Source organism: Oncorhynchus mykiss, chromosome 5 (assembly GCF_013265735.2).
Source record: "Oncorhynchus mykiss isolate Arlee chromosome 5, USDA_OmykA_1.1, whole genome shotgun sequence".
In the NCBI taxonomy this organism is placed as follows: Eukaryota; Metazoa; Chordata; class Actinopteri; order Salmoniformes; family Salmonidae; genus Oncorhynchus; species Oncorhynchus mykiss.
Genome location: NC_048569.1, coordinates 14434189 through 14458472, shown reverse-complemented (window position 1 = coordinate 14458472; position 24284 = coordinate 14434189). Strand labels below are relative to the sequence as shown.

Genomic DNA, 24284 nt, shown 5'->3' with positions numbered 1-24284 from the left:
ATTTGTTAACTATAGTTTTGGCAAGTCGGTTAGGACATATACTTTGTGCATGACACAAGTCATTTTTCCAATAATTGTTTACAGACAGATTATGTCACTTATAATTCACTGTATCACAATTCTAGTGGGTCAGAAGTTTACATACACTAAGTTGACTGTGCCTTTAAACAGCTTGGAAAATTTCAGAAAATGATGTCATGGCTTTAGAAGCTTCTGATAGGCTAATTGACATAATTTGAGTCAATTGGAGGTGTACCTGTGGATGTATTTCAAGGCCTACCTTCAAACTTAGTGCCTATTTGCTTGACATCATGGGAAAATCAAAAGAAATCAGCCAAGACTTCAGAAAAAAAATAGACTTCCAAAAGTCTGATTCAACCTTGGGAGCAATTTCCAAATGCCTGAAGGTACCACGTTCATCTGTACAAACAATAGTACGCAAGTAGAAACACCATGGGACTACGCAGCTGTCATAGCACTCAGGTAGGAGACGTGTTGTGTTTCCTAGAGATGAACATACTTTGGTGCGAAAAGTGCAAATCAATTCCAGAACAACAACAAAGGACCTTGTGAAGATGCTGTAGGAAACCGGTACAAATGTATCCATATCCACAGTAAAATGAGTCCTACTACGACACAACCTGAAAAGGAACTCAGCAAGGAAGAAGCCACTGTTCCAAAACCGCCATAAAAAAGCCAGACTACGGTTTGCAACTGCACATGGGGACACAAATCGTACTTTTTTGAGAAATGTCCTCTGGTCTGATGAAACAAGCATCTATGGAATGTATTTTTTGTAATGTCAGTTGAGTTGACTCAACAAATCAAAGCACATATTGAAGAGTAGGCCTGCTTTTATTTACCTGGCATGGGTATACTCAAATGATTGTCAGTCCACCCATTATGCCATCACTGACTTAAATGGAGACTCCATTTCTATTCATATTAGTTTTATGATAAAGATACTTCTAGAAAGGAGGATGTAAACACAATTGGAGGAAAGGTGGGAAAGGCTGATTTCTAGGGAAGGAATGAAGGCCTTGAGTGGATGGTGAGTTAGCATTAAGTCGTCAGATGGGGTCACTGCCCACCCGGAAGTAGACCTGCTCCCACACTACAGCGCCGAAGAAGCCCCAGAGGTTGCGAAGCACACCGCGGTCAAACGGGTTCTCGACGGCGCAGCATTGCTTGAGGTAGCAGATGCGGTGGCGCGACATTAACTCCCAGGTGGTAGTGTTGAGGGAGACCAGGTAGATGTAGGAGTGTAACAGTACTCTTCTTGCGTTGTGTACAATCATCAACACAAACTCCAACTTGTAGCACCAGTCAGGGAGATTTATTCTGATGGAAACAGCACAAAATTGGATGTCAGGCAATGCACGGCTCACCATCCAACGCTGCACTCACGCACGCTAGTTTGATGCTTGTTCCCTGGGACGATTCTAACTGAAATATCCTCCCTCATAAGCAAGCCACAAAAACCAGCCAATAAGAAGCCATATTGAGTAGGTGAAGGCAAGACTAAACTAAAACCAAAAACCGATTGGCTTAACAATAAAGTGGCAAGGGGAATCACCAATATGACCCTGTTTACACTCCCCCCTACCGAAATCCACTTGCAAACAAAAATATTAAAAATACAAAACTGCACTGCGCAAATATGCAGCGAATATACAAATATAGGTACAGCGACACACAACATATGTACTAAATAACCCAGAGAAAAAAGTATATATATTTTTATACTACCCAAAAGAGAAAACTAAAAGGTAAAGCTGTGGATGCAGACCCTGCTTTAAGTTAAAACAGTCACTAAATATTCCAGTCATCAGACTATTCTCCACGAGAATTAGAGTGAAAAGTGGTTGATCAATCCCCTTAGCCCTCATAGGTAAACATGCCTGTTACATGTTAAGTACACTCAGTGACTTTAAAACATCCAAGTAATAAAATAAACCACCATGAGAGACTTTATCATATCTGTCACATTGCCATCCTGCAACCTCTAATCATGGTCACAATGATGTAAAAACAAAATAAATAAAAGATGTCAATACCATTGACCCTCTGTATTCACATATTAACCTTCAAGAGCTAACTTTCTGCTGATTCATAATCAGTCTAGACACTGGCCTTGACCTAATACGACCAAGAGTACCTTCAACTGCATAAGGAGTGACAGTGTGGTGTACTGTTGCAATAGTGGGTCTGTCAACACAGTCAGTGCATAAGGTAAGGAATGGTCTGAGTTTGGTAGGTCAGTGCGGATATTGTAAGCAGACTGGTCAATTAGCTCACTCACTACACTGTTATGGTCTTGGTCAGATTCTTGGTCAAAGACTCTTTGATCGAGGCAGACCTTCCAGTTGCAGTACATCTTCCACAGAATCTAAAAGGTGGAATATCCTGAGCAACCAAGGATCACACATCACCCTCCAGGCTTGTGTCACCGTTCTTTCAGAAGGCAACTCCAACACCCACACTTTTGTTCTGTACTCGGCATCATCATCATCATCCACTGCAGTGTCCATGGCAGCTGAGACCACAAGGCTGTCATTCATGTCCTCAGACTCTGTTAATCCAGATGTGTCTGTTCCATCATCAACGGCAGCATGGGGAAGAGGAAGAAAGTTGACTGGCATTATCAGGTTGCGATGTACTGTACTGTGCGCACTTCTCCTGTCCAGTGGAGCTGTGTGACTGTCAGCATTCTATCCAGTGACAAGGTAGACAGCATGTATCCTCCCAACGGTCAGTGAGCTCCCGCTTTCCGTGATCCCCCTTGTTTGCCAGCAACACTTGATCACCAATCTCCACTGGTGCTCCTCTGACTCTCATGTCATACAGGTAAACATGCCTCTTCAACTGCTTCACTGCAGATGCCTGTGCTGTATTCATTGCTTCTTTCAGATCTCTCCTCAAGGACTGAACAAACTGGTCATAGTCGACAACTTCTGGGTTCTCTATGATAGAGCCAAAGACTATGTCAACAGGCAGTCTTGGCGTCCTCCCAAACATTAGCAGGAAAGGGGCAAATTCTGTGGTCTTGTGGATTGTACAATTATATGCAAACATGAGGGACTTCAGCGCCTGAGGCCATCTGTGCTTTGCTCTCATTGGCAGGCCCCGGATCATGTTTCCCAATGTCCTATTCATCCTTTCGTAGGACCCATTCCCTATCAGATGGTACAGCGTGGTGTGAGACTTCTGAACAGCAGTATGATCTCTATCATTGAATCTCTTGATCCTCTCCCTGAGAATACCTTGTTAGTTACTTTTGATGTTGAGTCATTATACACTAATATTCCACACGAGGGCGGTATTGAAACTATGGAACATTTTCTTCTGCAACGTGACCCTAATGAACTACCTTCCAGTGCATGCATTGTAACATTGGCTGAAATAGTACTCACGCATAACTATTTCATGTTTCTAAATTATTTCTTTATTCAGACGAAAGGTACTGCTATTGGATCCCCCATGGCTCCTAACTATGCTAATTTGTATGTGGGTTACATGGAGAAACAGTCTATTTTCAATCCTCTCAAAAATGTTTTCTTGCCTCACATCATTATTTGGAAACGGTATATTGATGATATTTTTGTTCTATAGAGGGGTGATGCAAAACAGCTCCAGGCATCCCATGCTTTTCTTAACTCCTGTTCTGAGCATCTGAGATTTACTATGCAATCTGATACACGTCAAATCAGTTTTCGTGTGAAGATAATGTTCTATACACGGATCTTTACAGGAAGCCTAGATCATAACAGTTTGTTGAGGGCTGATAGTTGTCACCCACTTCCCTTGAAAAATAGTTTGCCCTACAGCCAATTCTGTCGAATCAAAATAATTTTAACAATCCGATTTCGACAGAAATATGGCTGAGACGCAAAGAAAGTTCAAGGAGAGGGGCTACAAGAATGATCAGATTTTTCAAGGTCAGTCTCGTAAAAAGACGTATTCTTGCGTTCTAACTACCCGCTATTCAAAGTGCTCTGAACAAATTAAGGGAATTGTTCACAAACACTGGCACATCCTAAAATCCGATGATAGTCTCGGTAATGTGTTTTCGGACCTTCCCTTGGTCGTATTCTCGCGGGGCAGAAATCTCAGAGACCAATTGTTAAACTCTGATTTACCACCCCAAGATATTCCTGAACAACGTCTATTTGCGCCCCTACTGGATGGAAACTACAAATGTAATGGCTGTGCTCAATGCAATGGCACTTGCAAATGTAGATCCTTCAAACACCCACAAACAGGGAAATCGATCCCAATAAAAGGTGTTATTATGTCCTCCACTAAGGCAGTTATTTATCTTATAACTTGTCCTTGTGGTAAAAATGATGTAGGTAAAACAAAGCGCGAATTAAAAGTACGTATCTCAGAGCATCGTAGCACCATTAGGTGTTAAAAACTTTACTTATCCAGTTGCGGCCCACTTCTTGGAGGCAGTCCACTCGATTTCGTCTCTGCGTTATATTGGCATCGAACATGTCACCCTCCCTAGGAGAGGGGGTGACCTTGATAATTTATTGTTAAAACGAGAGGCTGCCTGGATCTTTAATCTAAAGACCTTTGCGCCCTTCGGTCTCAACGTAGACTTTGTTCTGAAGCCATTCTTGTGATTATTGTGACTTTGCCATTGTAATTGTTTGTAAACTTGTGTAGTCAAATTAATCTATGATCGTATGCTATCCATTTGTTGTTTGTATGCTGTTCTTTGTATGACATTTTAAAATTTGATTATTAACCAATGATATTAGGCCACTCTTGGCCATGATTACAGACACCTGTGTCTTTTGACACTATATAGGCGAGTCATCCCGCAGTGTTTGTGATTATACCCTGATGAAGATAGCTTGGCTGTTGAAACGTTGGTAATTACATTTTTGCATCTGAGCTCCTAGAGTGTGCGGCTCTCTTTTATTTTCAAGGGAGACTTCTGAACACCTGCAACACACAACAGTTCTACAGACCAAAAGTCTATGCACACTAGTTCAAGAGGCTCAGTTGTTATTATGCTTTCCAGAACCTCTGTCTTGTCAGGTAGACTGTTCTATGTTGGCCCTGCTTAATCATCAGTAGGTCGTGTGGTAGAACATCGACATCGGTCTGCTCTGATAGCATAACAGCCTGCGGAAGCTGTGGCAACAGCAGTGCATGTGAGCCCACATCACCCACACAGCACCTGTGTTAATGAAGAACAGCTGCAACTTCATGTCTTGATAAAGCACCAGATGGGATGTCAACAGTAGCCTGGCAGCTAATGACCACCTTGTTGGAGTCAGATGCTTTGTCAGAAGGGTGGTTGGACCAGCAAAACACGTCTTGCACTCTGTCTGGGCGCACAGCTAGTAAGGTCTCGTACGGGACCCTTGTCAGGCGATGGAGTGCACTGGGTTGTATAAACCTCTGCTCAAAGCATCTGCAACAAAACAAATTGGCCCAGGGATGTACTTGATGTCAAACTCGTACGGTGCCAGCTTGGCGACCCATCTCTGTTCACAAGCATCGAGCTTTGCTTTGGTCAGAATGTATGTCAAGGGATTATTATTCGTCCATACAGTGAACTGCTACCCCCGTAACCAGTGGTGGAACTTGTCACAGATTGCCCATTTCATGGCAAAGAACTTGAGCCTGTGCACAGGATACCTCGAGTGTGCATAACTGAGGAACTTGCTCGTAAAGGCTATAGGTCTGGCAGTAGCTCCCCGTTCCTGTACTTGGGACAGCATAGCACCTAAGCTGTTGCTGGACGCGTTCACCAAGAGTAGAAAGAACGATCCATCCATCTGCCAAAATTCCTCCACAGTGACGTGAGAGACTGATCAACAACTACAGGAAGAGTTTGGTTGAAGTCATTGCTGCTGAAGCTGGCACAACCAGTTATTACTTTTTCACACAGGGGCATTGGGTGTTGCATAACTTTCTCTATTTAGAGACGTTGCTTTGAAGTAGCCTACCTTATCCATTTGTCCCATTTGATCCCTGTTCCTAGGCCGTCATTGAAAATAAGAATTTGTTCTTAACTGACTTGCCTAGTTAAATAAAGGTAAATAAATAAAAATTCATTGAATGAGGGAATCATTTTATAAAGAAAAGTATTTGGTTGTAATCTTTCAATATTTTATATCAAGGGCAGCAACCATCCTCCAGGATAGCTACTGGGTGTGCAGTGTTTTGTTCAAGCCCTGGTCTAACCAAATTGTAGCCTAAACATCAGCTGCTCAACAGGACCTTGATAGGCAGACTTGGGTGTTTCAGGGCCGGATCAAAAGCCAAGCCTGCAGACCCAGGTGCTTTCTAGATGGAGGGTTGACAACATGTTGACAACATGTTGACATGTAACTAACAGTGCAGTTTTACTTTGTGGAGGGTTAAGTGCATTGATCAAGGGCACAATGGCAGGAAATGGTAGGCCTACATGGGATCAGACACAGCAGCCTTCCAGGTACAATAATGCTTACTTTTTCATGTGGGCTATAATAATAGTAATGAACATTTGGTTAAAAGTAATGGAAAAGGGGGTATGACCCCTTAACAGCTCCCAAATGGCGCAGCGGTCTAAGGCACAGCATCTCAGTGCTAGAGGGTTCACTACAGGCCCTGGTTCGATTCCAGGCTCTATCACAACCGGCCGTGATTGTGAGTACCATAGTGCACCGCACAATTTGCCCAGCGTTGTCCGGGTTTAGCCGGGGTAGGTCGTCATTGCGGGGCGGCAGGGTAACCTAGTGGTTAGAGCGTTGGACTAGTAATCCAAAGGTTACAAGGTCGAATCCCCGAGCTGACAAGGTACAAATCTGTCGTTTTGCCCCTGAACAAGGCAGTTAACCCACTGTTCCTAGGCCGTCATTGTAAATAAGAATTTGTTCTTAACTGACCTGCCTAGTTAAATAAAGGTAAAATAAAAAAATTGCAAATAAGATTTTGTTCTTAACCGACTTGCCTAGTTTAAATAAAAACAGTGAATAATCACATCTATAAAAATATAGATAAACTCTCTTGGTAAATAGTGTGGTCTACATCTTATCATGAAAAGGGGGTATTCAGGTAAGCAAAACATTGAAACTTCCTTAATATTTGATTTTGTGCAGCAGCTGTTATTGACAAATAGACACAGACCGCCATGTTGAAAAATTTCTCAAGATTTTCAAAAATGTTTTTCAAAAGGGTAGATTATGTTCACCACAATTCAGAAATTACATTATGCTACATTCTACTCTTGGTGAACGCTTCCAGCAATAGCATGTAATTTCTGAATTGTGGTGAACATAATCTACCATTTTGAAAAATTACATTTTTGAAAATCTTGAGAAATTTTTCAGCATGGCGGTCTGTCTATTTGTCAATAACAGCTGGTGCACAAAATCAAATATTAAGGAAGTTTCAATGTTTTGCTTACCTGAAGTAGAGTATCTCATGATAAGATGTAGACCACACTATTTACCAAGAGAGTTTATCTATATTTTTTGTTGCTATCTATTTACCACCACAAACCGATGCTGGCACTGAGACCGCACTCAACGAGCTATATAAAGCCATAAGCAAACAAGTGAATGCTCATCCAGAGGCGGCGCGCCTAGTGGCCGAGGACTTTAATGCAGGGAAACTTAAATCCGTTTTACCTCATTTCTAGCAGCATGTTATATGTGCAACAAGAGGGAAAAAAACTCTAGACCACCTTTACTCCACACACAGAGATGAGAGCTCTTCCTCTCCCTCCATTTGGCAAATCTGACCATAATTCTATCCTCCTGATTCCTGCTTACAAGCGAAAACTAAAGCAAGAAGTACCAGTGACTCGCTCAATACGGAAGTGGTCAGGTGACTCAGATGCTAAGCTACAGGACTGGTTTGCTAGCACAGACTGGAGTATGTTCCGGGACTCATCCGATGGCAATGAGGAGTACACCACATCAGTCACCAGCTTCATCAATAAGTGCATCGGTGACGTTGTCCCCACAGTGACCGTACGTATATACCCCAACCAGAAGTCAGGGATTACAGGCAACATCTGCACTGAGCTAAAGGGTAGAACTTCCACTTTCAAGGAGCTGGATGCTTATAAAAAAATCCTGCTATGCAATCAGACGAACCATCAAACAGGCAAAGCGTAAATACTGGACTAAGACTGAATCCTACTACACCGGCTCTGACGCTCGTCGGATGTGGCAGGGCTTGCAAACTATTACGGACTACAAAGGGAGGCCCAGCCACAAGATGCCCAGTGACACAAGCCTACTAAACTAGGTAAATGACTTATATGCTGGCTTCAAGGCAAGCAACACTGAAGCATGCATGAGCACACCAGCTGTTCCGGACGACTGTGTGATCACGCTCGTCGTAGCCAATGTGCGTAAGACCATTAAACAGGTCAACATTCCCAAGGCCGCACAGATTGCCAGGACGTGTACTCTCAGCATGCGCTGAAAAACTGACATTTTGAACCTGTTCCTGGCCGAGTCTGTAATACCTACATGTTTCAAGCAGACCACCATAGTCCCTGTGCCCAATAACACCAAGGTAACCTTCCTAAATGAAAACCAACCTGTAGCACTCACGTCTGTAGCCATGAAGTGCTTTGAAAGGCTGGTCACAGCTCACATCAACACCATCATCCCAGAAACCCTAGACCCACTCCAATTTGCATACCGCCCCAACAGATCCACAGATGACGCAATCTCTATTGCACTCAAGACTGCCCTTTCCCACCTGGACAAAAGGAACACCTACGTGAGAATGCGGTTCATTGACTACAGCTCAGCATTCAACACCATAGTGCCTTCAAATCTCATCACTAAGCTAAGGACCCTGGGACTAAATACCTACCTCTGCAACTGGATCCTGGACTTCCTGACGGGCCACCCCCAGGTGATAAGGGTAGGCAACAACACATCTGCCATGCTGATCCTCAAACACAGGGGCCCCTCAGGGGTACATGCTTAGTCCCCTCCTGTACTCCCTGTTCACCCGACTTTGTGGCCAAGCACGACTCCAACACCATCATTAAGTTTGGTGATGACAACAGTGGAAGGCCTGATCATTGACAATGACAGACAGCCTATAGGAAAAAGTTCAGAGACCTGGAAGTGTGATGCAAAGACAACAACCTCTCCATCAACGTGATCAAGACAAAGGAGATGATTGTGGACTATAGGAAAAGGAGGGCCGAGCACGTCCCCATTCTCATCGACGGGGCTGTAGTGGAGCAGGTTGAGAGCTTCAAGTTCCTTGGCGTCCACATCACCAAACTATCATGGTCCAAATACACCAAGACTGTCGTGAAGAAGGCATGGAATGGCAACTGCTCAGCCTCTGACCACAAGGCGCTACAGAGGGTAGTGCGTACGGCCCAGTACATCACTGGGGCCAAGCTTCCTGCCATACAGGACCTTTATACCAGGTGGCGTCAGAGGAAGGCCCTAAAAATTGCCAAAGACTCCAGCCACCCTAGTCAGACTGTTCTCTCTGCTACCGCATGGCAAGTGGTACCAGAGCACCAAGTCTAGGTCCAAAAGGCTTCTGAACAGCTTCTACCCCGAAGCCATAAGTCTCCTGAACAGCTAATCAAATGGCTACCCGGAATATCTCCATTGACCTACCCCTCTTTTTTACACTTCTGCTATTTGCTGTTTATTATCCATTATCTATGCAGTCACTTTATCCCATACCTACATGTACATATTACCTCAATTATATCGACTAACCTGTACCCCCGCACATTGACTAGGTACCCCCTGTATATAGCCTCCTTACTGTTATTTTATTGTCGCTCTTTTTTTTTTTACTTTAGTTATTTTTCTTAAAACTGCATTGTTGGTTAAGGGCTTGTAAAGTAAGCAGTTCATGGTAAGGTCTATTAAATCCACAAATTAACATACCAAGCTTTCTGCTTAGATGCATACAACCTGACAACTAGTGAGCTGACTATATTTTGTCTGAATCCCCAAAAAGCACTCATATCCTTTTCTCTCTAATAAATATGATCGAAAGCATCTCTGGAGGACTGCAATGTTACTGTTCGGTTGCTGTCGTTCCTACGGATACGTTAGTTCTATTGGTCAGTTGCATTCAGGTGGTACATGATATGACATCATCGTGTACATAGATTTTTGCTGAATTAATGTCCTCCTCTAGGAATTCCAGAACGCTGACTGGAAAATTTGTTTGGTATTCAAGTGATATCTAACAACGGGCCATATAAAGATTTTCCGACGCCAAAACAGTTAATTTATGATCCTCAAAAACAGAATTACGAGTGGGAATATGGGAAACAACTTCTACCCCGACTTGTTCAGTCAGATGGTTGTTATTTCCGAGTAGCATATGAACGTAGCAACAAACAAAAAAATCTGTGTACTGTACTGGATGGAAACTGAATCATGTTAAGCGTTATGTTACCATTGGATGGCAATATTGACTCATTTTTGACTGAATTATGATGATCCAAAGGGGAGGGTTGTCACTAGTTACAAGATGCATTTCATACAGAAAGGCTGGGGTATAGAAAAGATGCATTTCATACAGAAAGGCTGGGGTATAGAAAAGATGCATTTCATACAGAAAGGCTGGGGTATAGAAAAGATGCATTTCATACAGAAAGGCTGGGGTATAGAAAAGATGCATTTCATACAGAAAGGCTGGGGTATAGAAAAGATGCATTTCATACAGAAAGGCTGGGGTATAGAAAAGATGCATTTCATACAGAAAGGCTGGGGTATAGAAAAGATGCATTTCATACAGAAAGGCTGGGGTATAGAAAAGATGCATTTCATACAGAAAGGCTGGGGTATAGAAAAGATGCATTTCATACAGAAAGGCTGGGGTATAGAAAAGATGCATTTCATACAGAAAGGCTGGGGTATAGAAAAGATGCATTTCATACAGAAAGGCTGGGGTATAGAAAAGATGCATTTCATACAGAAAGGCTGGGGTATAGAAAAGATGCATTTCATACAGAAAGGCTGGGGTATAGAAAAGATGCATTTCATACAGAAAGGCTGGGGTATAGAAAATATGCATTTCATACAGAAAGGCTGGGGTATAGAAAAGATGCATTTCATACAGAAAGGCTGGGGTATAGAAAAGATGCATTTCATACAGAAAGGCTGGGCTATAGAAAAGCTTTATAATTTCCACAGTTGCTTTGATCATTAACATTCGACACATTATACAAAAAGGGTAAAAAAAGTAAATTAATTTCCTCAAAGTGTATCATAAAGTAAAAATATAATCCAATGTTTTATATTAGTTCCTTGGTATCATGATTACAGTACTTGAGTTTTGCTTTATCAATAACTTTTAGATTTTACTTTTCCAAATGCATACTGAAATGTGTATCCCGTTTAAATTATGTCCATAAAAATTAACTGAAATGTGTATAATCAGAAGATAAACACAATGTGTTAAAGTGCTAGAATAATTTGTTTCCTTTTAAGCAATAGATCATGGAAGAGTATGGGACAACATTGTAATGAGCATGTTTGGATGAAAAAAAATGTGGATACAAAAATTCCCTTGTAATTGCCAATGCATCTTTGTGCTCTGGTGCTGAATTCCAAACAGACCCTTAGTCCCCTTTCTTCAACACTTCATGAAAATCTGAAAGGACCAGATAGTTATGAGCATGGTTATGGAGTAACTGATTACTTCTACATGTAATCAGTTAATCTGATAACCAAAAAACCCCAACTGTAATCAGTTACATTACCAGCTAAAATATTGTTATCAGATTACAGATACTTTTGAAAAACTAGAGGATTACTTATTTGATTACTTTTAAATTCAGAAAGGATACATTAGGATACATCGACACCTTCCGGTTTCTCAATTACATTCAATTAAGCATTGAAAAAGGCGCAGGTTAAAGTTTGTTCCACCTGAGCGAGTCTGACCACCATAACGGCACACCAAATGCATTTGTTGTAGCCTTTGTGTCTTCTTCTAATGTGTCTTAAGGGGAAAGTAATCTAAACGTATCAAAGTAATCAGATTACAGTAATGATTTTGGGTAATCCAAAAGTTGTTACTGATTACAATTTTGGACAGGTAACTAGTAACAGATTACACTTAGAAAGTAACCTACCCAACCCTGTTTATGAAAAACATGCCATTAGGGGCAACAAAAGGCTCCATTTTGAAATCAAGCCAAGGAATGAGCATCTCATATCAACAGGCCCAACTGCTCAAGAGGTAAGCCCATCTGATGGGAACAGTGTACTGTAGAGCTAGCTACTGGGCCTGGAGGAGTTCTTTTGCCCTGTTCTCGTCCAGAAGGAAGGGGGTCGTCAGGACCTTCTGTCCCAGCAGCTGCTCCAAACCCTGGGGGAGACAGACATGAAGAGAGCAGATATGGAGAGAGCAGCTTTAGTCAAATCAAATGTTATTGGTCTGGTCACATACACATGGTTAGCAGATGTTATTGCGAGTGTAGCGAAATGCTTGTGCTTCTAGTTCGACAGTGCAGCAATATCTAACATGTTTGAAAGTGTGCATTTAGAGTAAAAAATACACCTCCCCCCACTCTCATGGGAAAGTGCCAATAGATATCATGTTCTTGAGGACGAGAATAAAACAGAACACTTTCCTAATTTGCCATGAGTGCACATTAACAATATTAGAGTGGTGAAGTAACTGCTCAGTCTAGTGTAACCTTACAGAGAAACTCAACACTGGACCCTGCAGATTAAATATTAATGGTCATATTGTTAGGAGACTACAATAGGAGGAAATAAGGGCAGGAAGTGACATCACATAGGAACTGTTGTTGTGGCCTCACCTCTCCGAAGAAAGACACCAGCGGGGAGATCTCACAGACAGCTGGTAGGTATTCATCCCGTGTCACCCTAACAAGAATTTGAAAAAGGAAATAGATCATTATCCCAATGTTTCAGGTGCTGGACAGAACAACATATAGGAAAAAATAAAAGAGTCTGCAATTTATATAATCCCAACTGTGATTTATTGGTGAGATAAGTGCACACACACCCACCCTCTAATCCCCATTGAGATCCCCATATTTTATGTAGAGCAGCGCTCACTCCCACCTGGGTCTAGGAGGTAGGGATTTCCCTTGGGCATCCAGGAAGCTGGCTCCCGCAGCCATCGCCCAGCGGTAGTGCTGTGCCAGTAAGGATTGTCTGGCTGTGGTAGGAGTGTCCAGAGGTGCCCCATCAGCATTTTTCAATGGCGAGAATTCTTCCTCTCTCAGAACCTCAAATGCCACAAATTTCCTGCCAATGTCAGGAGGAAAATGTATCATATTTGGTGTGCTGGAGAATGTCATTCAGTAGCAAAATATACTGTGTTCCGTTTACACTATATCTTACATGCATTAATATTACATTGTGTTTAAATAAGCAATCATTTTGGTAAAATAAGCAGTCAATTTATGGTTACTATGTAACGTTAGTAAAATTGTCTAGAATATCATTAAAATATTGGAAACTAGGAAAATTGTGTAATGCAAATCAGTCACAAAATTTGAATTTCACCTTGAAAACTGAAAGACATCAAAAACAAACTTCTCCATTTTGATCCCATTGGGCTTGGTGGGTTTCACCAGGTTTCCTTCCCTGTCCACAAAAGGGACTTTCTTAAGCGCCACGTGCTGCTTCAGCTTCCCCTGAAACTTCCTGAGGAGATAGGTGGACGAATGGAAGACATTACAAACTGTTATATCACAAGTTGGTTTTGCCCAGACAGTTGTATCAGCAATGCAATATGACAAGACAGTGACAGTGTGCAAAATTGTGCAGGAGTGGGGTCCATGTAATTACAACTCATTCCATTCCAGAAATGAATGTTAATTTAATTTATTCAACCATTACTTTCAGTAAGAATTGTTTTCATTTTATTCTTCTTCTTACTGAAGTGTTGTGCACATGACTTGTACATAGTGGTTTTATTTTTGCCCCATTACAGTATACATCTCTTCATCTCACTCACTGTGCCACTTCGTTGAGGAAGGGCCGAGTGAAGAAGTGGTTGCAGATGTTTCCTGCGCTGTACACCAGCTCTCCTCCTGGGTCTCGCTGCTCGGCCGTCTCTGGGCGGAGCTCGCTGTACTCCACCACCTGGTACACCCCCTTCACCTTGCATACCACGCCTACCGGCTCCGCTGGGTACGCCTTCTCAACTACCTGGAAATAGTCATGTCAACTGTCATAACATTTGAAATCTTAAGAATGTAGAACCAAATGTGCATATAAATAACATGCATGTGACCAAGTTATAACAAGTATACAACCTAATAAGTGTGGATCAGGAAAACATGCCCGCATGATTACATTGTAGGTGTGATGATTCGCTTTCGTTTACCTTGGCACCGCAGTCTGCTCCTTTACTCACACAGAAACCAATGAAGATAGGGTCGGCCATTTTGACCAGGATGTTGTCTACACAGTAGACGTGGAGGTACTCCACACCCCTCTCCTCCATGTTCTCAAGTACCTTGTTATCCACCAGTGCTCGGTACAGGCCACCATTTCCATCTAAAATTTTAGAGAGACGGAAAAGAGAATCATGGATTCATATGCACTGCCCCGATCAACTAAATTGCATTAAAGATGCAATATGCAGAAATCAAAATCAAATTGTATTGGTCACATACACATGGTTAGCAGATGTTATTGCGGGTGTAGCGAAATGCTTGTGCTTCTAGTTCCAACAGTGCAGTAATATCTAACAAGTAATCTAACAATTTCCCAACAACTAACTACCTAATACACACAAATCTAAAAGGGTGAATGGGAATATGTCTTTCCTGATTGTTAAAATTCTAATAGTTAGCCAAATTTCAGTTTATGTGATAAAACAAGCAGTCATTGTGTAGGGCAGGAGTATTCTTATCCTACGAGGTCCAGAGCATGCTGGTTTTCTGCTCTACCTAATAATTAATTGCACACACCTGGTGTCCCAAGTCTAAAGCAGTCGCTGATTAAATGGGAACAATGAAAAAATGCAGTGGAACTGGCTTCGGGGTCCAGAGTTGAGTCCAGAGTTGAGAGACTCATTATACCATCTAAACTGCCATGAAATGTTTTCCATAACCAAAAATATTATATTTTCAGCTGTTTGAAACTGGTGTACAAAACCGAAAGTAAAAATATGAAAAACAAAAAAAATTAAGAACGAGAAGCATAGAAATAGCCCACTGCTTCTTAGACTTGCATTCAACAAGAATGACAGATCTGTAACTAACATTTCTAGATGAATTTGGTCAGGTTGCCCAAAAAGTTACATATTCCTGCTTTAATAAAAACTTAACTTTAATCTGCCAACCAACTCCATGCCATTTTCTTACCTGGGGCCATAGCTATCTTCCCTTTGTCCTGTAGGATGACTTTTCCATCAAAGGTCACAGCAGGGATCATCCTTTGCTCGAACATGACCACGTCAGAGGGATCCAGACCAAAGTATTTATTCTCCTGGAAGAACTTCTTGGTAGGATCCAGGGTAAACTCACTGGTCATGATGTACCTGATGACGGCAGAACAGTAGCATAGAGCACACAGAGGAAAACCAATGTCAGAGAGCAGGAACGCTCAGTCAAATTGAGAACTTTTAAGTTTGCAAATATACACTGCTCAAAAAAATAAAGGGAACACTTAAACAACACAATGTAACTCCAAGTCAATCACACTTCTGTGAAATCAAACTGTCCACTTAGGAAGCAACACTGATTGACTATACATTTCACATGCTGTTGTGCAAATGGAATAGACAACAGGTGGAAATTATAGGCAATTAGCAAGACAACCCCAATAAAGGAGTGGTTCTGCAGGTGGGGACCACATACCACTTCTCAGTTCCTATGCTTCCTGGCTGATGTTTTGGTCACTTTTGAATGCTGGCGGTGCTATGACTCTAGTGGTAGCGTGAGACGGAGTCTACAACCCACACAAGTGGCTCAGGTAGTGCAGCTCATCCAGGATGGCACATCAATGCAAAATGTGGCAAGAAGTTTGCTGTGTCTGTCAGCGTAGTGTCCAGAGCATGGAGGCGCTACCAGGAGACAGGCCAGTACATCAGGAGACGTGGAGGAGGCCGTAGGAGGGCAACAACCCAGCAGCAGGACCGCTACCTCCGCCTTTGTGCAAGGAGGAGCAGGAGGAGCACTGCCAGAGCCCTGCAAAATGACCTCCAGCAGGCCACATATGTGCATGTGTCTGCTCAAACGTTCAGAAACAGACTCCATGACGGTGGTATGAGGGCCCGACGTCCACAGGTGGGGGTTGTGCTTACAGCCCAACACCGTGCAGGACGTTTGGCATTTGCCAGAGAACACCAAGATTGACAAATTCGCCACTGGCGCCCTGTGGTCTTCACAGATGAAATCAGGTTCACACTGAGCACTTGTGACAGACGTGACAGTCTGGAGACGCCGGGGAGAACGTTCTGTTGCCTGCAACATCCTCCAGCATGACCGGTTTGGCAGTGGGTCAGTCATGGTGTGGGGTGGCATTTCTTTGTGCTCACCAGAGGTAGCCTGACTGCCATTAGGTACCGAGATGAGATCCTCAGACCCCTTGTGAGACCATATGCTGGCATGGTTGGCCCTGGGTTCCTCCTAATGCAAGACAATGCTAGACCTCCTGTGGCTGGAGTGTGTCAGCAGTTCCTGCAAGACTGGCCTGCCCGTTCCCCAGACCTGAATCCAATTGAGCACATCTGGGACATCATGTCTCGCTCCATCCACCAACGCCACGTTGCACCACAGACTGTCCAGGAGATGGCGGATGCTTTAGTCCAGGTCTGGGAGGAGATCCCTCAGGAGACCATCCACCACCTCATCAGGAGCATGCCCAGGCGTTGTAGGGAGATCATACAGGCACGTGGAGGCCACACACACTACTGAGCCTCATTTTGACTTGTTTTAAGGACATTACATCAAAGTTGTAATAAGAATATTTCATTCATTCAATATTTCATTCATTCAGATCTAGGATGTGTTATTTTAGTGTTCCCTTTATTTTTTTGTGCAGTGTAGTATTGTGTGATCTGCAGTTTAAGAGCACTGTTTTTTATTTTGTTTTGATCGTGTGTTTGGAAATGAATCTGATTCTGCACATATTGCACTGAATTGAAATTGTGCCAGCTTATAAAATGAGAGCAGTCAATTGACCGCCATGAGATCTCACCATGGTACTGTGCACTTTGATCCATGCTTTGCATTCGCCAGCTCCTGTATTTTGCAGATGCGCTCTGCCTGGATTTGATACAGAGTTTTGCTGCTCGGGAGACCCACATTGTACATCCCTTTGGGGTATGAAACCCCAAGACGGGTCCCCTGGCCACCAGCCAACAGCAGCACAGCCACTCTGTTCTGGGAAATTTGAAAAAACCCTGTAAAAGGACAATACCAGAGGAAAGAAAACAATCATTACAGCACCATGGCAGAGCACAGACAAACCAAAGAAACAAGGTTGACACTGACATTCACCAAACAGGTGTTAGTATCAATATTTGCATTTGCTGTGGTTTTATAGAGTAAGCTACTATGTTGGTGCACTACAGTGGCCTGACAGTCCTCATTTACCATTACAACAAAAAAAATACACATTTCGGGAATCCCTGACCTATGATTGATCAAAATGTAAGTGTAATTGCCATACATTCAAATGACAGTGGGACCCAGGCACATGCACAGATAGAGGTCTAAGGGTGCCTGAGCACCTGCCCCCTTGCCCTCCTATGAGAGTGTTTTAATCATTACATTTTTTCATTGTTTTCTCTTGTTATTTAAATGAATTTCCCATCAAACTAGCTAATTTCTTGGAAAATTCCCCCACTTCACTGACCCCATGAGCGCTGGCACCTACACTTGTCCTGCAGGCAGAAGCTACTGGGCACACACTGGTTGAATACATTTTGTTTCCACGCCATTTCAATTCAACGACATTTAATCAACGTCGAATAGATGTTGAATTGACATGTGTGCCCAGTGGGAAGGAACCAGCTCTGAACGGCAGTGTAGAAGTGGCTTCCTTTTGAGTTGCAAGGGAAGGCTTCAATTTGACTGTTTGTTAGTAAGCCTAAGAGGCAGATGTCAGCAGCAGAATGAACTCCAATCACAAGTGAAGATTAGTTGGAATTGTTTCAACAGTGTAGCTAACTAGCTATTGGATTTAGATAATCACATTCGCTATAATCAGATGATAGCCCACCCCTCTTTGTAGTCTTATAGGAACCATCCTGATCTCGCATATGTAAGTTTGTGAGATCAGGGTGGTTCATTTGAGGCTACCCTCTTTGAGCAGTAGGCTATAAACTTACTTACAGTGGGATTTTGCAGAAAATAAAGGCATATTCTAAAAAATATGCTGAAATTTGGTTACAAGAGCATTAGATACTTCTCAAATTTTACACAAGTCGCAACAATTCCAAGTGCAGCAAAGTTGAGTCACAATTATTTTTAAAAAAATATTTAAAAAGGGGCAATCTGCAATTGCTAAATAAATGTTGGGATTTATAATTAACATTACCCATTGATTCTTGAAGAATATAACTTAGAAATGCCTCAGGGGTGTATGCTTAGGTCCCTCCTGTAATCCCAGTTCACCCATGACTGCGTGGCCAAGCAAGACTCAAACACCATTAAGTTTGCTGACAACACAACAGTGGGGTATGCCTGATCACCGACAACGATGAGACAGCCTATAGGGAGGAGGCCAGAGACCTGGCAGTGTGGTGCCAGGACAACAAACTCTCCCTCAACGTGAGCAAGACAAAGGAGCTGATCGTGGACTACAGGAAAAGGAGGACCAAACACGCCCCCATTCACATCAACGGGGCTTTAGTGGAGCGGGTCAAAAGTTTAAAGTTCCTTGGTGTCCACATCACCAACAAACTATCATGGTTCAAACACACCAAGACAGTTGTGAAGAGGGCACGACAACACCTTTTCCCCCCCAGGAGAGTGAAAAGATTTGGCATGGGTCCCCAAATCATTCAAAAAATTATCCAGCTGCACCATCGAGAGCATCCTGACAGGTTGTATGGCAACTGCTCGGCATCAACCGTAAGGCGCTACAGAGGGTAGTGCATACGGCCCAGTACATCACTGGGGCCAAGCTTCCTGCCATCCAGGACCTTATATACTAGGCGGTGTCAGAGGAAGGCCCAAAAAATAGTTATTTTATTGTGTTTATATTTTACTTAAGTTTATTTAGTAAATATTTTTTTAACTTGTCGTACCGCAATTGTCGTACCGCATCAGAGCCCCACAAATTTACACTTGTTTCACAAATTTGACATGTTAGTAATTTAGCAGATTACGTGCCATGCTCAAGGGCAAATCAACAGATTTTGCACCTATTCCGCAGGAGGAATCGAACCGGCAACCTTTCGGTTACTGGCCCAACGCTCTTTAAACGCTTGGATGGAATAGTAATGGAGTAATGCTTCTAAACATTGTATAAAAAATTAATACATAAAAAAAACACTGTATAGATTTAAAACATGCTTAAAACTATAATTTGTACATCGTGGATGGTCAATCCTTGCATCCCATATCGCTGTCTATGAATTTAAGAGGTTACATTTTCTCCAGCACCATCCCGAGGCGGGGATTACTTCGTTATTGGCAATTCCTGATTTCAATTCAAATTAGCTAGTTGAGTGTTTACTTTTCTCATATCGAGAATACAGTAGCCTACCTTCATTTTCCCAGCCAGTTAAGGCGGTGTGATCACTCTTCCGAATGCTCCCGATGAATTCTGAAGATACTGGCTCAATTTGCTGGTCCGCGGCTGTTGCGGAATGATAAGCTTTAGCAGACTCCGCCGCCCGTTCACAGTGCTCGCGCAATTCATTTAAATCCAACTGAGACAACTCAACCAGAAATGTGTTTTTGTCATCCCCAGAAAGTTCAGACCAAAATTGCAGAACGTGAGACTGTCCTGCATGTTCTAAAGAAGATTTTATTTCCTCAAATGAAAGCATTTTCACGACCTAATATCCAGAAGAAACACGTTCACCTATACCATGTTACACAGCCGTGGTAAAGGTTAGTTTGACTTGGTCAATCTTCGGTTTGTTACTCCCTTCGTCAGGAACTCGTGACTTGTGCAGGGCTCAGTAGGAAAGAGCAAAATACACAAAGGCTGTCTTGTGATTAAATTTGAGTTGCTGCCTGTGGCTGGGCAAAGCAAAACCACACAACTGCGCATTCATCAAAATATGAAGAAACATTTTAGTTTTAGATGCGGTTTTCTCTCAGTGGTTGGCTTGCTATATTACAAACACTGTACAATGACTACAGTATCCAACTGCAGCCCCGGAGAAATATAAACACTACTTTGAGTGGAAATCGTTTGATCGCGCCAAGGAAAGAAGGAAGGATGCATTTTTGAAGTATTCGATTTCAACACGGCGAACCCGTTCTGTTGGGGGAGGAGTTGGGGGGGGGATGCGCGTTCTGGCGAGCGCGAGAAGAGGAGAGTGTGTGCATGAGCAAAGCCTCTCGTTCACGACACGCTTTATTTGCACTCTCCACCATTCAAGGTGGAACTTCACCTTTCTCTTCCCCGAGGAGAAGTCTAAACAACAGGGAATATATATTCTGACGCAAACATCTACGGTGTTCGAAAATCATGGCAGCCTCGTCGGCGAAAGTCGTTAGAAAGGAAAACTCTAATCATGATGGAGCGGACGAGACCTCCGGTAAGAAATGGCGGCCTCCTATACAACGTAATTTATAGTTTTTATATTGCAAAACTGTTACCATGGCGTATACTTTTGGTTAAGCGAACACTCTTTAGTTAGTCCAAAACGATGTACTTATTTGATGGAGGCTTTAGCCAACGGTGAAATGTGATGGCTCTTGTAGGACTAGTAGTGAGAACAGAACTTGCTAACTGGCTAGCCAACTATGCTACAACGTCGTTGGAGGAGGCCATGTTGTGCCTTGCACAAGCTCATTGTGCCACGCAGGTTTGGGAGTAATTCGCGTGTACTTCCAAATTAAAGTAACTTCTCAAGGTTAAGTACCTTACACTTGTTTTCTTAACTTCACGTTGTTTGGGAAATAGCCAGCTAGTTAGTAGACCAACAAATGCGGCAGCTAAGTTGGCTAGCAAGCTAACATTTGTTTGCGTGAGGCCCAACATTCATTGTTGCTCCGCCATCGCGGTTTGCACCCACGCGTAGAAGTACTTACTTACCATTGTAAACTAACAAAATGCAGCACTAGGGTCGACATAGATTACTACAAAAATATTGCACTAGTAAGATCCTAATAGTCGGCTATTATGCCAACCGGCTGTCTGAGGGGTGAAACCAGTCCCCAGCGTGCGGCGGCCACTTCATTCAAACCACGCGGCCTTGAGAAACAGCAGGAAGCTGCATCAGAGTACTTTGGCTAGAGAGCTACTTACTTGAGAGATAATCGTTACTACAAAAGATGGTGGAATGCTTAGCTTGGGTATCCAATGCGCAAGTCTTCGTTTACTATACGTTGTTTACGTTGGTTGGGTCTTTACCATGTCTTTATTTTTACCATCAAGATGTTTTACATGTACATGCCCATCCAATTTCATTAATTTATTTCAATAAAATTAACACGAATTTAATCTCTTTCAGAAAAAGAGCAACAAGAAGCTATTGAACACATTGACGAAGTACAAAATGAAATTGACAGGTGAGTTAATTATCCTGGAACTTTTGTGGTTTATAAGATGGACCTTTTACCATATACATCTCATCAAATTGTGTTGCACAATTCTCTTCCCTCTAGATTGAATGAACAGGCCAGTGAGGAGATTTTAAAAGTAGAGCAGAAGTACAATAAGTTACGCCAGCCATTCTTCCAGAAGCGGTCAGACCTCATAGCTAAAATCCCCAACTTCTGGGTCACTACATTTGTTAACCACCCACAAGGTAAGTTCAGATATCATGCTCATTTTTAACTAGTTTGTGTTCTTTTCTTTAGGAATTGTACACTTATTGTACATGGTGGGATTCTGCACGTGACAAATGTTTCCATCAGTCTGATTTAAGCGGTTGATATACAAACTGTTCGGTGACACACTTTCTATGTAAATGTGTTCTTGTTTTCAGTTTCAGCCCTTCTTGGTGAAGAGGATGAGGAGGCACTTCATTACCTTACCAGAGTGGAGGTGACTGAGTTTGAGGACATCAAGTCGGGTTACAGAATAGATTTTGTAAGTATTTACATCTTTTTTTGGATCGTGCATTTCAAACTAAATGGCGCGTAAATTAACCAGATTGTTTTTTTCCAGTACTTTGATGAGAACCCGTACTTTGAGAACAAAATCCTCTCCAAAGAGTTTCACTTGAATGAAAGTGGGGACCCATCTTCAAAGTCAACTGAAATCAAATGGAAGGCTGGAAAGGTATGTTTACACCTACATTTTTACAGTGTGTCTTATATGTAGTCTTTTTTATATATATATATATTTCAAGTCCTGTCTTGTGATGTCATGCTGGATGCAAAATGCGTGACGTTGCTGTTTTTGTGTTTTATTCATTTATCCCCTCACAGGACCTGACAAAGCGTGCCGGCCAAACGCCGAACAAGGCTGGCAAGAAGAGGCAACATGAAGAACCAGAGAGCTTCTTCACCTGGTTCACAGATCACTCTGACGCTGGGGCAGACGAACTAGGAGAGGTCGTTAAGGATGACATCTGGCCAAACCCATTGCAGTATTACCTGGTACGATTCCATGCTATTGTCCATAGTTCTTTGTTGACTGCCCATGGTGTGCTAAACATTTTTGAATTGGTGCCAGCACCCTCTTACTCTGGTAGAGTATTCTGCATGTTTCTTACAATTATCCAAAATATCTTGGCATTACGGCCATAGGGTCAGACCAAAGTGTCTCTGTAAAAAATGAAATCTGCGAGATTTTTCTAAAGGCTGTTCCGGGGACACTTTCAGACGTGTGTTGTATAACCATAGGGTTCTACGGAGCATTACAAAACCATATCCAGCTACCTAGACATCTCTTCTGGATTCCTAGATTCTGGACTGTAAATCGTCTCATGCTGGCATTATGTTTGGGAACTCTTATTCATATAACATCTCAACTCGTCAAGGTCCCTGACATGGATGATGAGGAAGGGGAAGGTGAGGAAGATGAGGAAGAGGGCTTGGAGGACATCGATGAGGAAGGGGATGAGGATGAAGGAGAGGAAGATGACGATGAGGAAGGAGAAGGAGAGGTATGGTAGAGGTCATTCACTCCGGTCTTGTTTGGACAATATTGTCAACGTTATAAAAACAATTGTTGGTTGACTGCCACTTGTCTGAAATGTTAGTCTTCGGGCATGGGGTTAAACGTGTATCTCTCTTCTACAGGATGACGGCGAGGATGATTAAGGCAGAAAAGGACATATTCCGACCTATACCTTTGCCCATTCTTTCCTTCTAATCATCCTTCAATGCTTGGGAGCAAGAAGCTTTGTTTTCATTTTATTTTTGTATTATTTTGTGCTCTGTCTCCTGTTCCACAAGCTTCCGCCTGTCCATACCATGTCTGAAGACGAGTAAATTCCCAGATCAGAAAACTCTGCCGTCTCGCGTGTCATAAAACTACTACACATGTCCATGAAGACCAATAAAAGTACAGGCATTCTGCACGTCATCTTAGACTAAAATAAAGTCGAATAGCAATTTATATGTATGATAAATAAGGTTTCTGTTAACTTGTGAGTTGAATAAAGATAAGCAATGGTGCAGTGATAACTTAGCATCCCTGGCCACGTTTTATTTTATTTTATACATTTTCTTTGATGCAGAGTATGGGGGTGGGGGGGGTCTTCTGGAGTTGACACATTTTCTTCGTCATGCGTTGTACTAACGGAAAGCACCAGCTTGTTCCTGTCAGCGATTGTAAATGTTTTGGGGTTGATATCTTGGTATGACACGGTTATTATTGTAGACAGTTAAATGGGGTTTGGTGGGGTAAGTGGGCATTTTGACACCTCAACATTTGGGTTTATGTTGATTGACTTTTCATTGTAATGTTTTACAGACACCCATGAGGTTTGAAAATGACATTTTTAATAAAAACAAAACCCAAAAAATGTCCTCTTGTAATTTTGAACTTGGCTAATTAACAGGTTATTTAAGAGAACGTAGAGACCCTATAGAATCTCATAGGATATACTAGTGATCTCCACCTTTTCCACTGGAAAACTGTTCACATTAACATTTTAAGTGTACCAGTTGCTTTGTTACAATAAATGTATACACACGTGTTTGGGGTAGTTTCTGAACTGTTTTGACACTGTGTTGTGGGGGTATCTAATTTAGG

General features: G+C 42.4%; 2 protein-coding genes across 5 annotated transcripts; one reads left to right on the top strand and one right to left on the bottom strand.

The window, feature by feature from the left end:
• Positions 1 to 11112: 11112 nt before the first annotated feature.
• On the bottom strand, positions 11113 to 20357 carry uap1l1 (UDP-N-acetylglucosamine pyrophosphorylase 1, like 1). Its single transcript, XM_021601806.2, has 9 exons — positions 19665 to 20357; positions 17148 to 17352; positions 15311 to 15486; positions 14326 to 14498; positions 13954 to 14147; positions 13500 to 13640; positions 13053 to 13238; positions 12785 to 12851; positions 11113 to 12327 (listed from the first exon to the last, which is right to left on the bottom strand). Exons 1-9 carry the CDS (start codon positions 19948 to 19950, stop codon positions 12238 to 12240), a joined length of 1518 nt encoding a protein of 505 aa, XP_021457481.2. The 5' UTR covers positions 19951 to 20357; the 3' UTR covers positions 11113 to 12237.
• On the top strand, positions 19978 to 24227 carry LOC110523265 (protein SET). 4 transcript variants are annotated; one of them, XM_036976864.1, is made up of 8 exons: positions 19978 to 20014; positions 21589 to 21646; positions 21743 to 21885; positions 22066 to 22169; positions 22248 to 22361; positions 22511 to 22681; positions 23065 to 23190; positions 23327 to 24227. In XM_036976864.1, the coding sequence occupies exons 1-8, from the start codon at positions 19993 to 19995 to the stop codon at positions 23345 to 23347; spliced, it is 759 nt and encodes a 252-aa protein (XP_036832759.1). In that variant the 5' UTR covers positions 19978 to 19992; the 3' UTR covers positions 23348 to 24227. The 4 variants fall into 4 exon arrangements, with proteins under 4 accessions (XP_036832759.1, XP_021457482.2, XP_036832758.1 ...); XM_021601807.2 differs by lacking the exon at positions 19978 to 20014 and adding an exon at positions 20395 to 20670; XM_036976863.1 differs by lacking the exon at positions 19978 to 20014 and adding an exon at positions 20423 to 20697 and having other exon boundaries at positions 23065 to 23182; positions 23325 to 24227.
• The last annotated feature ends 57 nt before the right edge of the window (positions 24228 to 24284 follow it).

Coding starts and splice junctions, on each gene's coding strand:
- uap1l1 (XM_021601806.2), bottom strand. CDS start 19,950: ATGCTTTCATTTGAGGAAATAAAATCTTCTTTAGAACATGCAGGACAG. Junction 17,353..19,664: donor AACTGGCTGGGAAAATGAAG/GTAGGCTACTGT, acceptor GTCCTTTTACAG/GGTTTTTTCAAATTTCCCAG. Junction 15,487..17,147: donor TCAAAGTGCACAGTACCATG/GTGAGATCTCAT, acceptor TGCCGTCATCAG/GTACATCATGACCAGTGAGT.
- LOC110523265 (XM_036976862.1), top strand. CDS start 20,601: ATGGCAGCCTCGTCGGCGAAAGTCGTTAGAAAGGAAAACTCTAATCAT. Junction 20,698..21,588: donor ATGGCGGCCTCCTATACAAC/GTAATTTATAGT, acceptor AATCTCTTTCAG/AAAAAGAGCAACAAGAAGCT. Junction 21,886..22,065: donor ATTTGTTAACCACCCACAAG/GTAAGTTCAGAT, acceptor TCTTGTTTTCAG/TTTCAGCCCTTCTTGGTGAA.